Genomic DNA, 14153 nt, shown 5'->3' on the forward strand with positions numbered 1-14153 from the left:
CCCCCGGCAGAGGTCTCTCCTGGTGCTCTTGGGATGCCAGCCCTCTCCCGCAGTACCCCTCTCGAGCATAAGATCTCAGCACTCTCTTGTCACCCGGTAGAGGTATCTCCTTGTGCTCTTGGGATGCCAGCCCTCTCAAGCATATTGCCCTCTCTATCCCAGCACTCTCTTGTTCTCCCTGTCCCCCGGTAGCGGTCTCTCCTGGTGCTCTTGGGATGCCAGCGCTCTCAGACCCTCTCTATCCCAGCACTCTCTTGTTCTCCCTGTCACCCGGCAGACGTCTCTTCTGCTGCTCTTGGGATGCCAGCACTCTCGTGCCTTCTATCCCAGCACTCTCTCGTTCTCCCTGTCCCCCGGCAGAGGTCTCTCCTGGTGCTCTTGGGATGCTAGCACTCTCGTGCCTTCTATCCCAGCACTCTCTCGTTCTCCCTGTCCCCCGGCAGAGGTCTCTCCTGGTGCTCTTGGGATGCCAGCACTCTCGTGCCTTCTACCCCAGCACTCTCTCGCTCTCCCTTTCCCCCCCGCAGAGGTCTCACCTGGTACTCTTGGGATGCTAGCACTCTCGTGCCTTCTATCCCAGCACTCTCTCGTGCTCCCTGTCCCCCGGCAGAGGTCTCTCCTGGTGCTCTTGGGATGCAGGCCCTCTCCCCGCAGTACCCCCCTCGGCCGCTAGATGCCCCCCTCCATCCCTCTATCCCAGAGACCCGGGAGCCGCAGCTCACATGCCGCCGCTTCCTGCTCGGCAGAGCCGTCGCTCACATGCTGCTGAGCGGAGCCCCGGCGCCTCGATCTTCCGTCACCGCCGCCCCGCAGAGCCCCCCAGGCCGGCCGGGCCCCCCGCAGGCCCCCAGCACGGGACAGCAATGCACAGCCGGCATGGCCCGCTGGATCAAGGAGCACCTGGGCTTCAAGAGCAGCACCAAGCCGGCCCCCCCGGCTCCGCCCCGCCCGGACTACCGGCACGGCGGCCAGCCGCCCCCGGGGGGGCCCCGCGAGCTGCCCTGCGCTGTTACGCCCGCCCCGCAGCCCGATATCGTTAGCGCCTACAAACTGCAGAAGGAGCGAGACTTTGAGGACCCGTACAGCCCTGGGGGGCGCACGGACACCCCCGCCCCAGGGGCTCCCGCGGACGGAAGGTTCCTCTCCCCCAAGCACCGGCTCATTAAAGTGGAGGCTGAGAAAGTGGCGCCCCCTGTGTCCCCCGGCAGCCCGTCCCCTGGTCTTGGGGCAGCCAACAACAAGACCCCGACTTCTCCCCCTCCCGAAGCTGCCAAACCGGACAAGGTGAGTCTGTGGGCAGAGCCTGGCACCGTGACAGTTCTTGGGGGTTAGGGCAGGGGGGCAAGCCTCTATCATTGGTTCGTTAAGGTCAATAGCCCCACGCTGCTTTGGAAGTGTGACCAGTCTTGCACTAGAGACAAAAAACAAGTTCTTGGTACTGGCAGTCCATGGGCTTGGGGGTCACCAGTGCCAAGCTTACACAGGGCATGGGGGTGCTAGGTTTTTCGTGGGCCCCTGGGATAACCAACCGGTTCCACCGATGGCTGTCAGCCCTGTCCTGGTTGCTTACTGGAGTGTGTGGTAATCATTGTGTCGGGCTGGCATTCATGCCATTGAACTCCGGGTTGACTTGTTACAGCCTAATTCTGCGGGGTGGAGAGGGCATGCGTGTATCTGTGATTATACACCCGGGTGTTATAATGACGGCGTGTGGGGGTAGGCAGGGATCCGAACCCCCGCAGTGAAGGGCACCGCCACATTAGTGACATTGGCACCCGCCGCACGCCCTTTGTACAAGAGTTTACTCCCATTTTGGACAAAGAGATACGACTTGTTCTAAGGGGTCGTTTCATTTGAGCCCCCTTCGCTCCCTCGCTGTGCAAGAGGGTTGGATGTAACGCCCTGGTTCTGCGCCTCCTTCCAACATTCTACTAAAAGAGGGGGGGCACCCGTCTTACCCTCGCCTCAATCGCCCGTTCTTTATAAGTGTGTGTTAAACATGAAACTGTTGGCATTTTTCTGCGATTTTTATTTTTTCTGCACTTAAATATGCGGACATGAAGTTCATTGCCGGGGGGGGGGGCAGGGCAGACACCCCCGTGACCTTTCACCTACTTTGGTCTGTAATAATCACCAGTCCGCTGTCATTCAGGAACCTCGAAAAAGGTGATGGGAGCTCCTCGGATGGATGCTGGACCTGTCCAGCTGAATGTGGTTTAGCCGGGAGAAAAGCTCGGGGGCAACGTGCTCGTTCTGGAAATAAGATTACACCGAGAAGCACAGGTTCAGTACCCAGCACTGCGCTTGGAGGCTGGCGTAAAGCGCTATATTAGAAACCAATGCTACAGCCTTCCCTAGTCTATTGTCCCTGATCAGTTGGCGGCGGTCTACTCGAAAAGTCTCCATTGTGGTACTGAACCCAAGTTCGGGCATCGCCCCTTTGTGCTGTTTGGTATTGCAACACTTTGCATGGTTATGACTAGTGCATGCGTCGACGTGATGTGTTGACGCAGAGATGACGTGCTCTTCCATCCCTGCATCATGCGTGCTAAACTGTGAGCGTAGCAAGTGTATATGATGACGGGTGCCTACACAGGTAGATCGTGGCGGCGGTTCTGTGACTGCCACCTCAATCTGTCGCACGTGCCCGGCCTCTGTACCGTTTAATCATCGCTTCTCCCAAAGTGGCTCTGGCTAACGACGACAAATGCAGCACCCTAGCTGACTGGCACATTGCGTGGCCACGCTCTGTAAAGTAGTTGGCTTCACTGTAGATGAAACCCCAAAATACACAAGTAAGGTTATCACTAGAGGGTTATCATTTTAGCCCTGCCTACACATCCCCCTCCAAAGAACTCGACAGTGCCTATCCTTGGGTCTCGCTGGTGTGCCGCCTATCTAAAAGGGGGGGGCAGGATAGAAGAGACACCATCCCTCTCTACAACTACAAATCACACCGTTAAAAAAACATCCTCGACTACAAATGTGGCCTTCTGGTCTAGAGTTGGGCTTCCCTTCCAGAGCAGTGTTGCATGGGTCTTTCTTCAGTGTTGATGGTGGATACGCTGATCGAGTCGATATCGAGGAGTTTATAGATCTCCATGTCAAGTTTGCTGTACGTACCTAGCTCCATGCTCCGTCTGATCAGAGCTTGCTTGGGAAGCGAGGGCTCCCATCGTGGAGATGCGAGTGGCTGTCTTCACCCCTTGATATAACCTGGTCTTGCAGCTCTACCGATTGGTCTCTCTCGACTCAAGGGACTTGGCCTGTCATTGGAAGTAGAGTTGTGGGCTTCAATCTCAAAGTACGTGGAAAGCCTCTGGTTTAGGACTAGTGTTTGCAAAAGACCAAATGTACCACAGAGGCATTAGATTAGATATAAGTGAATTAGTGAAAAGGAGCATGTTCAGGTAGGTGCAGGTGCCTCCGAGATGATCGCCTATGTACTGTTACAAGATTGTCGGATTTGGTCTTTGTATAATTTACAAGGAATATTTGTCCCGTTCTGATGTTGCATGGGAGTCAATGTCCCTTTCAAAGACGTCGGAGAATTGTCATTTGTTGAAGGCACACCTGGACTTCATAGGCAATGGCCAAGGATGTCCGCATGGGTGTAATTTTAAGGGGGACAACGGTGTTTGCCCCCCCAAATTTTTTGGCACACCATTTTGTCCCACTCATTTGAAGGGGCCCCTTTCATTTAGATATCATATCGCCGCCGCCCCCCAACATTTTCATCAAAGTTTCTCCACTGGATGTCTGATGTTCAGTTTGCGGCAACGCTTCTGATGCAAAGCCGGCCAACTAAAGGTTCCATTCAGAAGCCTACGTTAGTCAGTATTATCGCTTTCAGCGTCTGCTTGGGTCTCGGAGTGCAAGCCACTGTGAGTTTCAATCTCTTTGGAAGCCTGCTTCCTGGATACCATTTAGGTAAGGAAGGAAATGTTTCAAGTAGCGCATTGCATTGTTGGGCACACCGCTTAAGAGAGTGGCGTGGCAGAGGACTTCTAATTGCTGGTACCAACACTTCCGTCGCCTCCTTTTTACTGCTCAGACATTGAATTCTGCCCTTAATGAACTAACCATTTTATATGTTTTCCTTCTGGTTAGGGCATATAAAGACTGGCATAAGGTGTCCTAATGCCATATCCAGCTTTTGCACCCTGAGGAAGGCACACAATATACTACTATGAACTTTTCTGACTCCACATCGAGTGAACTGTGACTTCTCTGGTGTTTCTTTTACGTGTAGTCGTGTGTACCGATAATGTTCGATTAGTTAAAAGGAAATGTCATACAAACTTGGCGGAGGGTTCCTGGTTGAGGTTCATCCTTGATCGGCGACAGGGGTGCTCACGAGTGGGAGGGGAAGTAAACGAAGCTCAGAGGCTCCATAAGCCACCGATGAGGAGGTACCTGGCTTTTCCAGTTGGGTTCGGGATTGGAGCTTCACTTCCCTATAGTCGCTAGTCCGAGTACCTAATTCACCCAACGATTGGAGAGAGGGTTACTCATCAGTGGGAGGGGAAGTACACGAAGCTCAGAGGCACCTTAAGCCACAGGTGAGTAGATACCTGACTGTTCCAGTTGGGCTCAGGATTGGAGCTTCACTTCCCTGTAGTCGTTACTCCGAGTACCCAATTCATCCAAGTGCCTGAAGGAAGAATCCTTATGAGAAGGGGAAGCCCAAGGTGTGGAATTCTCCTCTTCACCACCTCATTCATTGCTTTCTTCGACTCTAAATCCTTGGGTGTTGATATTCTTGCCCTTGTTCCTGCTTCCAGCCTTGGGGAGAGCACTCCCAGCAAGCTCCACAGGATGGGTGTTGGGATAGTCTTACCCATGTTCCCAATACATACTTTCTGCAGGGGTTGCTTACTGTAAACACATAGTCCCAGACATGACTGGTCACTGTCCTTGACACTGAGACGAGAGCTGGCTTCAGGTTAACACAGTGCATATCAAAGGTTATTGGGGTTTTCCTGTTCTTTTAGTCCTGTGACCAGACCTCCTGCGGGCCTGCCTGAATTAACTCAGATTAGTATGCAAAGCTGCCACCAGCAGCTCACAAAGGGCAGGGCGGATCCATAGAGCCTATGTTAGTTAATAAGGCTAACCAATGCAGGAGGAAGGTTTTGCCCACAACCTTTTGAGATGCCTTGATGTACTCTTAGCTTTTATATTCCAACTAAATATGACGGGGGGAGGAGTGGCTAGAGCCTGTGGGCTCTGTCCACCCACAGTACACGGGTCTATATGTATGTTGTGCGGTGAGCATAGGAAAATGTGCGTGGATTAGCCCCACACATTATCCAGAGGTTGATATATCATCATTCAATTTCACTTAAAGTTTAAAAAAAGCCCAGGTGAGCGCACACCCACCGTGCGATGTTCCTCAGAGTAAGTGTGCTATCACACCATGTTACATAGTGGACAGCATTTAATGGTTGCTGATTATTAATAGTATTAATCAATTTTTTTAGATTGTTCCGATTTCTTGTAATTCCCCCTCCGATTTCCATTTTTGTGTACATGTTGGAGACTGAAAGCGGCACATACTGATTTTTAATTTAATGAAGTGGTCCTGTATACCACAAGCTGTAAATGTGTGCACGTTTAGAACCGTGCATGTTGAAAGTGGACCCGCTTGGGCCTGCGCGGGTTCCCTTTTGTTGTCTGGCTTCGGAGGCGCTGGCAGTGGTGGTCTCCGTCCGGCTCACACCCACCTGGTAACTAGTCCAAAGCGCTTCCGCCCCTGGTAGGCGGTGCCTGCTACCGTTTAGCCACCAATCCTGTGATGAACTGAATACTTGCCAGGACATGTATTGCCTTGTTTATTGACTTCTTTGTTTCATTTGATTTACTCTCGCGCGGTTTTGTCACATTTCATCTGAAATAGACTTCAACGATTGATTCTCCAGTCAATGCACGGGTTTTGGAGCCTTAGGTTGGGCGGTGCCTGCAAACGCGACAAGCGTGCAGGGGCAATTTGTAGCGCTCCCTGCGATGGCGCTATTCCCTCCCCATCTGAAGTGCAATAGTGGTGTTGCATTGAAATAGCAAGCAACAGATGTGCCCTCGCTCCCCCACTTCCGTTGCATTTTGAGTCATTGGGATTGCGCTGTAATGTCAGAGCTGCCCTGTGCCATCGCAGTTTGAGGCCAGCCACGTGCAACTCATGACTGCCATCCTTTGTGATGGTAAGGGTCAGCAGGTGACTCAGTGGTGAGGCGTAAATGTTCTTCCCGAGTTGGCCCGGGCACGTGCAGCCCTTCGCCCGAGAGATTCTGCACAATCATGGGTTTGAAATGCTGCATTTTATAGCACACACTTAAAAAAGGCCATATAATTTAATTACAAAGCACATGACATTCTCCAATAAATGCCAGGTCTTCATCAATGCACAAAAGCATTTGCAACACGTGTTTATGCTGCTTGTGCCACAGTGTATGCCAGGATTGCAAACAAATGTGAATGTTGATTGCGCCCAAAGAAAATCATAATGCCCAATTCAACCGAATATGCCAGCATTGCCAGTGTAAAACATTTAGGTGCTTGTCCCAAAAGAAAATCTCAAGTCCACTCTCCTTAGATGCCACTATTTGTCCCCCCTTATGTTGATAATACAGAAAGAGAACTGTGAGGCTTGTTTCAACAATATATGCCAACATTGCTGGTGTGAAACATTTGCATGGAGCTTTTTGGCCCAAGTTTGCCCCTTATTGCTCACCATGCCTTGGTGCCCATTTGCCCCCCAGTTACCAGTTATGCTTCAGTGACGCTCTAACTTACTACATCACCCATTTTTTTGGCACCACCTAAAACAAATTCGCTCCATAACGGTAAGAGTTCATAGGATTTGTGCTTGGTTTGCAGAGGGGCCAGAAAGGCGGAGCGTTGCCCTGCTGCCCATAATGCCCATAATGCCCAGGTCACCTGTGCTCACAGGTATATTCAGATGGGGGGATCCCTCCATCCCTGTGCCTACACTGAGGAGGCAGAAACACATTGGAGGGGAGGGCGATCATAGTTATCTTGTCAAGAGGATGCATGACCTCTAGATGGAATGCTGCTTTGGGGGCGGGGCTAAACTGATTTGCATATGGTTGGTCCCCCGTCTATAATGGCACTGCCGAGTTAAAACATAATTAAAAGGTGCTCCAAGGGACCACAACGAATATCTTAAACCGGTAACGTAGGAATCCAGCCCACCAATCCCTTCCTTTACGCATGGCACTTTGGCTATGATCTTCTGTAAAGGATACTTATACAATGCACTATCACCACTGGAGTGGTCCCCTGGCGCTCTGGCGGATCTGAAAAAAAAGGGGGTCGATTGGGGTATGTTAGTAGGACAAAGTTTGGAGAAAGGGCAAGGGAGCTGTGATGTGCTGTTGGCAGCTTCAGTTCGGTTAACACCGTTCACTGAGCTTTTTGGTGTGGTATCCGGTCGGTATCCGTCGTGTGCTGTTGCGTAAGGCTATGTGTGGTTTGTTTGTTGTTGTAGTGCTTTTTCTATGGAATGAGAATTCAGAGTTGTCTACCCGTGCCTGAGGGAACCGGGGCAGCATTGGCGAAGAAGCGTGCATTACGACTAGCAGGTCAGGCTCACAGCGGTGCTGGAGGATCACTCTTCATATTTAGGAGTAAAGACCCACCTCCCACCCTTAATTTGCAGACGATCTATGAATTTTGACGTGTATCTTGGCAAGGATGGCTTCAGGGCACGGTGGTTGCCTGCGGCGCCGCCCGCTTCATGCCAGGCGTTGAGTTGCGTCTCTTGCAGCAGAGTGACCTTGAGAGCAGCGCTTCAGCTCCCAATAGCTCAGCTTGGAGGACTGTGCTCACATCGCTTAATGCTTTGCTTTGTGACTTGTCACTGCAGTCCCCCTCCCTCCTTTGCTGTTAATCCATCTTCACATCCCACCAGCTCTTAATGCGCTGCTAGGATTCACCCTACCTGGTCTTCAACCATTTAGAGCAGTTTTGCCCGCTGCCATGAAGTACCCGCCTTGAGGCCACAAAACGGGAGGATAGCTCAGGTGCAACGCACCCGCCTTGGAAGCAAGACGACGCGGAGCAACACATGTTAGATCCCCAGGTCCGCATTTAGAAACCTATGGGTATTAAGCGCGTTATAAATAACCAATTACAACTACGGCCATTGAGTATTTAGCCTCTGTCTCCCGAAGATCAGTTCAGTGATGTTTTTTTTTTTTTTTTTTGCTTCATGCCTTTCATGCCTATTGTGACCTTATCTTTTAATTGGACAGCTTTTTTGTGGTAAAAACAACCTTTTTTACCATGTCCTTGGATTAATTTCACTTGGTTCCTTTGCTGTGAATGCCAGACAATCGCACATTCGTTGTGGATTTTCTATGTTGTGGAAAGGTGCACCTGATGTGGTGTTGCTACTTAAGTTGTTGAATTGTGTCCTCTTGACGACTCCATCACTGGGAGCCAAACCATAAGTGACGTCAAGCACTGGGTGCAGGCGTTGTTTGGTTCTGGCAGATGGGTGAGTTTTCGTGCAGACTTATTCATCACCTTTGCATGCTTATATGTAGCAATTACTGTGAAGTGCCCCAATGAGATCGGTTTCTCTTGCGCCCCAACCAATGGTATGTACTCTTATTGGCCTTGGCTGTGATTTTAAATGACGTCACCCCCCTCTCTCTGTGTCGGAGGGGTGCTCGCGGCCCGCGAGTTTGCTTTGGTTACGCCATTACTCCAGATAGACTTTTTGGGCCCCATCAATTTCCAACTCGCCTACATATGGCCGGACCCAAACTTGGCCAAGCATTGAATGCGTGTCACCGATCTCGCCACTTCGTTTGCAGCCGGAATCAAGTCGGGGCTCTTTGATAGTCGTACTCCGGCTTACTGGTGAAGTGTGTCATTTTCAGTTGGCAAATGTGTACGTCAAGTCCCACCACGAGAGCTCAACTGTTCCTTAGACAATTGTGTGGTGGAGGCCATGCTAAGAAGGACCCCTCAGAAAGCCGGAGTTTCGCTCTTGAGGCATTCGCCCCCTAGCACGTACCCCCTTCGTCCATGTTTGGCACTATCCAACTTGACAATCCTGATCTTTTCCTACAATACTACTAAACTGCTGGGTCCATGCTGTCCTTTTTAGGAGTTGGTATCAGAAGTCCAGATTTGGTGGTGGGGTCTCAAATTCATAACATGAATATAGTGTAACGGGCACCTTTTTGTGAGTGTTGGGTTACATTTTAATCTGAAAGTGTCTAGAATCTGACCGTGTGGCACACTGCTTTGACTAAAACCTTCTTAGTGGCGGGTGGTGGATTATTTTTCATTACAGTGGTGATAAACGTTTTCCATGAACACGTGGGAGCAAACGAGCATAGTGAGCGAGCCCGCATTAGCCAAGACGGGTTCAGGGCGTGGGTGTGTCCTCATCCCGGGCCCTGAGAATATGAAATCCTTATGTAAAATGGTGCATTTTACAGGAAACCACCTGTAAAAAATTGGGCAAAAAGCCCCACAGTTCACAGTCGATTTTGTAGGGTAAGACATGAAATAATCTATTGCGGGCCAAGGCACAAGCATCTTCCAGTGCATTTTCATTATGTCTTTGTACCCATACATGTCCTTGCTGGCTGCACCAATATATGCCAGTATTCTTGCAGGAGAACCTACTTATGTTTGCTTTGCCCATAATGACAGTTTTGGTATTATAAGAAAACATGCCCTTGTGGGCTCTGCTAGTATATTGCAGTATGCACATACTCATGTTTCCCCCCCCAAATGTCATGCCGCAGTAAGAAAATCTATCCAGAATGGCTTCCCAATGTTGGCCAGTATGGCCACGTAAGAACACTCATCATGTTGGCTTTGCCCTTAATGGCAGTATAAAATGCCACGCCACAGCAAGAAACCATGGCTTTGCTGGCTGCAGAATCCTCTGACTCGGGAACACTCCACTTTAGAAGCACCCCATCACAAACGTACGCCTGTAATTACCCAACATGTATCTCAGGTGGCCCACGCAAGGCTGGTGAAGTGAAATGGCCCGGTCTTGCATGGCTCATTAGGCTTGCAACACTTGTGTACAGGCGCGTTATAAATGCCATATCATAACATATCACGAGGGCTGAACCTGAAATGTAAAGGCAAACCACCTTTCCTAATATATTTTCTGTTATTGGGTCGCATGCACGTGTGGGTTGCACAGCGTTTTACCATGTCCTCCAATTAGTCATGTAGAGAAAAGTTGATAGCTGGCCTTTCGTACCATGTGTTGCGTCAGCCAACAGAGATGATGGGCTTGGAAGAAGCTTTGTCGCGACACGACTGACCTGCATGCAGCCGTCGTGCTCCGTAGGCGGCATGGGTATAGAGGTTGATGCTAGGACCTTGCACTTGTGTTCAGGATTTCTCTCCACAAACATTGTCTGCTCCTGAAACACTTGCCTGCGATGGGCTTAAGGGTCTGCTTTGGGGGATCCCAAGTAGTTGGCCACCCATCTCCCCACCTTCTGGTCCAGACTGCCTCCTTGTCCAGGCTTCCCGAAAGAGGGACCATCGTCCTTGAGCATCTCCACATCGTCTTATTTTACTTTGAGTATGTGTTTAAGAAAGTCGACGTGTATCCTTCAGCTCCAGCGTTCATGGTCCTACTGGCGTTTGTTGGTCATTACAAATGATGGCTTTTCGGTCAATCATTTGATTATCCGTTGTTTGACTTCAGGCAGCCATGGTAGGTCTTGGTCGCTGATCTTCCAAGCTTTTTCACCGCTGTGTCCGGTATCCATCGACTGCTCAAACCTCGGTGTGAAGCAACACCTTTAAACACATAGCTCTGTCAAGTGATTCCTGCTGTAGTGGCGTTGTGTATGAAACACTTTATAAAAAATGGCGGTTCAGAAACCTTGTGGTTGGGTGTCTGTAATTTCTGTGCTGAGGACGAGTATGTTTGCCCTATTTACATAGTCCTGCATTATAGCCCAGCAGTTGAGGTGTTAAAACTTGTTGTAAATCAGGAAACCAGTCCTTTTCAACAACCAAAAAAACAGGGTGGAGGGGTGAACTCATTAATATATGCAATGGGAAGTGACGTCACAGGAAGTAAGCATACATTTTTCAGAGTCACTACTTTGAAAGCAGCACTGGTTGTCATCCATGGAACCTGCTTAGATAAACATTCCCACAATGTCAAGGCATGAATGGAAAGTGTGCAGGCAAAGAATGGCAACCATTCTATTTAATGGAAATATTTCCAGTGCAACTGCTTACCGCGAAGACCATGGAATGGAATGAAGTGACGAGGGAATCCTCTGCATCTGGCCAGATTCTTCCATGTCACGACAAAAGGCCAAACGGGCTCTGTCACGGGCAAAGTCCACAGTCAGCTGACATCCAGAACTCCGAGCAACTGTGGTCTCCTGCATGTGACGGCCTCTTCTGTGCTAGAGTAGAAGACTAGAGCCAGAGCTTTAAGTGAGCCTGGGCTAGCCGGGGCTCACTATTCTCCTTGTCAGCCCCAGCCGCTAGAGGACAAGGCTTTTTTTCTACAGCCTGAAGCTCTCGCTCATGTGCGAGAGATTCAGACATCAGAAAAAAAATGCCTTTCACCTATAATGGTGGCGCAGGCAACTGCAAGGCATCCCTACATGCAAGAGATGCCGGTGGCGCCCGTGGGCCGGCGCCACCATTATGGAGAGAAACTTGAGACTGCTGGAAGCAGGGGCCTATTTATTTCAAAATAGGGAAACTCCTGCGAATGAGCAGTGGCTTCACCTTCTTAGCCTTAATGGTGACGCTGCCCCTCCCCAGCTGGCGAGGGGCAGCACCACCATTAAGGCTGAAAAGGCGAGGCGATGTCCCCTGCCAGGCAAGCCTTTCGAAAATAAATGTAGCGATTTCCCCCAGGTGGGAGAGGGTGTAGATCTCTACAAAAGGCTGCTTGGCAGGGGTGCCTGTAGCCCATTAAGCCAGGCTCCTCAAGGGGACGTGGCCTAATGATCCCACATGCGAACCCATTAGGCCACGCCCTCTTGATGAGCCCTGGCTCATTTGTCAGTGCCACTTAAGACTGGAGTCGTGCCTGGTAGATACTCCTGGGTCATAACAAGAGAGAGCCGCCAAGCCACGCACCTCTGGTAACAATGCTTTTGATGTGTACACATCGAAAAGTGACATTTTCAAAGTTACTTCAGATGTAGGGGAACCAGATTTTCAAAATAAAAAACTGAGATGGCTACAAACATAAAAGTAGGACTACAGACTCTCTCTCTCGTCCGTCCCGCCCCCCCTTCTCTTCCAACGTTTATCCCGGATCCTGCCCTCACCTACCCACGCAGCTGGCGGGATTATGCATTAAATAGTTTCCAATCCCAGCGCTGCTCCTGTATATTAACTATGAGGATATGGTTTAGAAATGCTATCTGAAATAGTTGGAAGATTGTAAAGATTTTAGTGGCCACCCTCCCGTTCCCCAAAATCGGGTCAGAGTTGTTAATTATTAAAATCTCTCAGGACGGGGGAGGGGGGCAGAGGGCTCAATTCAGGGACAGTCCTGGCAAAACCAGGATGTCTGGTCCTCCTCTTCAGATGGCCTTTGCAGTGTTCGAAATGAAGATGGGACAAGTAGGAGCTAAAAGTAACCAGTGACTAGAAGCTACCGCTGGGCAACAAGGAGCTAGTAGATAGCGTTCCACAAATCTAACTTCCACATAAGATACAAACGTCTCATTTTGCCCATTTCCTATTACCCGTTAAGCTTTAAATGTCGTATAGATGTGACCTTCTGTTAATTCATAGATTGTCCCAAACGTACAGAGTTAAATTCACGTGGGTGTATTTGTTTGGCATCAGTTTGCCTTTGGAGCCAAAAGTAGCTCCTGGTTGCTGTTTGCGTCAAGCTACCTCTGGGACTGGGGGCCACCAATAAATACAATAAATAAATAAATAACCAGGCTCTTCTAGGCTACATGCAGGAGCTAAATAGCTCCCAGCTCCGCTTGCTTTCAAACCCTGCCGTTCCTAATTGAAGAACATGCACAGTAAAAGAAACATTTTAATTTCAGAACCAAACATAACGCGTCAACAAAAATAACCTGAACAACTTCAATGAATGGGGCTGTGTGCATTCGAGGCCAGAGGTTATTCCCCGATCTCAGCCGTAAGCACTTTGTGGTGAGCTGCGCCCCCCCCTCCCCACGCCCCTCCACAATACTGCCAGAAGCTGAAATTCACTCACACGCTCTTTTATGGTGCACATATAATATTAACGTATTAGTGCATATTGTAGACTGAATTATACGTTGGTGCTTCATCAATCGCCAAAGCCCTCGTCAACGGAGCCAATCTGTGGCTTGCGTATCTCTGCAACAGGTGCCTAAGCTGCTGAGCATTCACACCGGCCCTTCAGCACAAGGCCTGCCCATTGTTCTCTGCATGTCTTGGTTGAGTTGCCTGTGTGCGTTGGCTGAGCAGGGGGTCATGCCCAGGTGAAGAGTGAACACACTTGACACGCATCTTTTAGATGCCATACCGGCCACGTTTTTAATTAAACAGGAAACCCTAATCGACTCCCAAAAATGGAACCTTTTTTAAATACACAATCATTAATAATCATTACACAGTTTGCAGTAGCAAGTGGACCATGGCTGCCCGGCCCGCAGGGGGCGGCGCATGGTGGTGAGGCCATGTCTCCTCCCTACCATGCCCTTCTCGGGAGGTGTTACCAGGAGGCAGCCCCATTTCTTACTGCTCCCCCACCCTACCCCGCCGGCAGCCTCCGGTAGCCGTGCCCCATTCCAGCTCTGGAGTCCCCCATCTGGGAGTCCCCCCCCCCCCCCCTCCCCCGTGGTCCTCTCCCCACTTGCCACAGGGGTGCGGCCCTACCGGTCTGTGAGCCCCCCCCCCTCACCATACCAATGTTCGTATCACAGGCAAATAGTTCTGCAACAATAGGGCAGTTCCGTGCGGGGATAAATGCACTCCGTCTTGATGACCAGTTCCTGGGCCCCTCAACAGGCCGTTCTTGATGCCTCGTAGGCGCCTGTGGCATGCGGCCAGCCAGGCCAGTTCGTTGTTCAGTTTCCGTGCAGACATATTCAATGGGCGTGCCGGCCCCGGACACCTTCAGTTCAATCTTTGAATGAACTGATACCAAGGCGAGCAAT

The 14153-nt window shown here is 50.3% G+C and overlaps 1 protein-coding gene across 2 annotated transcripts in view; it reads left to right on the forward strand.

Moving 5' to 3' along the window:
• The first annotated feature begins 686 nt into the window (after positions 1–686).
• The window catches only part of SHF (Src homology 2 domain containing F), a 423558-nt gene continuing 410091 nt past the window's right edge, over positions 687–14153 (forward strand). The window contains exon 1 of one of the 2 annotated variants that reach the window (XM_069624724.1): positions 687–1284. In XM_069624724.1, coding sequence (XP_069480825.1) covers positions 760–1284 — 525 coding nt within the window. In that variant the 5' untranslated portion in view covers positions 687–759. The remainder of the gene's footprint in view (positions 1285–14153) is intronic. The other variant, XM_069624725.1, reaches the window with a different exon arrangement.

The sequence above is a fragment of the Ambystoma mexicanum genome, chromosome 11 (assembly GCF_040938575.1).
Source record: "Ambystoma mexicanum isolate Mex_15411 chromosome 11, UKY_AmexF1_1, whole genome shotgun sequence".
Lineage (NCBI taxonomy): Eukaryota > Metazoa > Chordata > Amphibia > Caudata > Ambystomatidae > Ambystoma > Ambystoma mexicanum.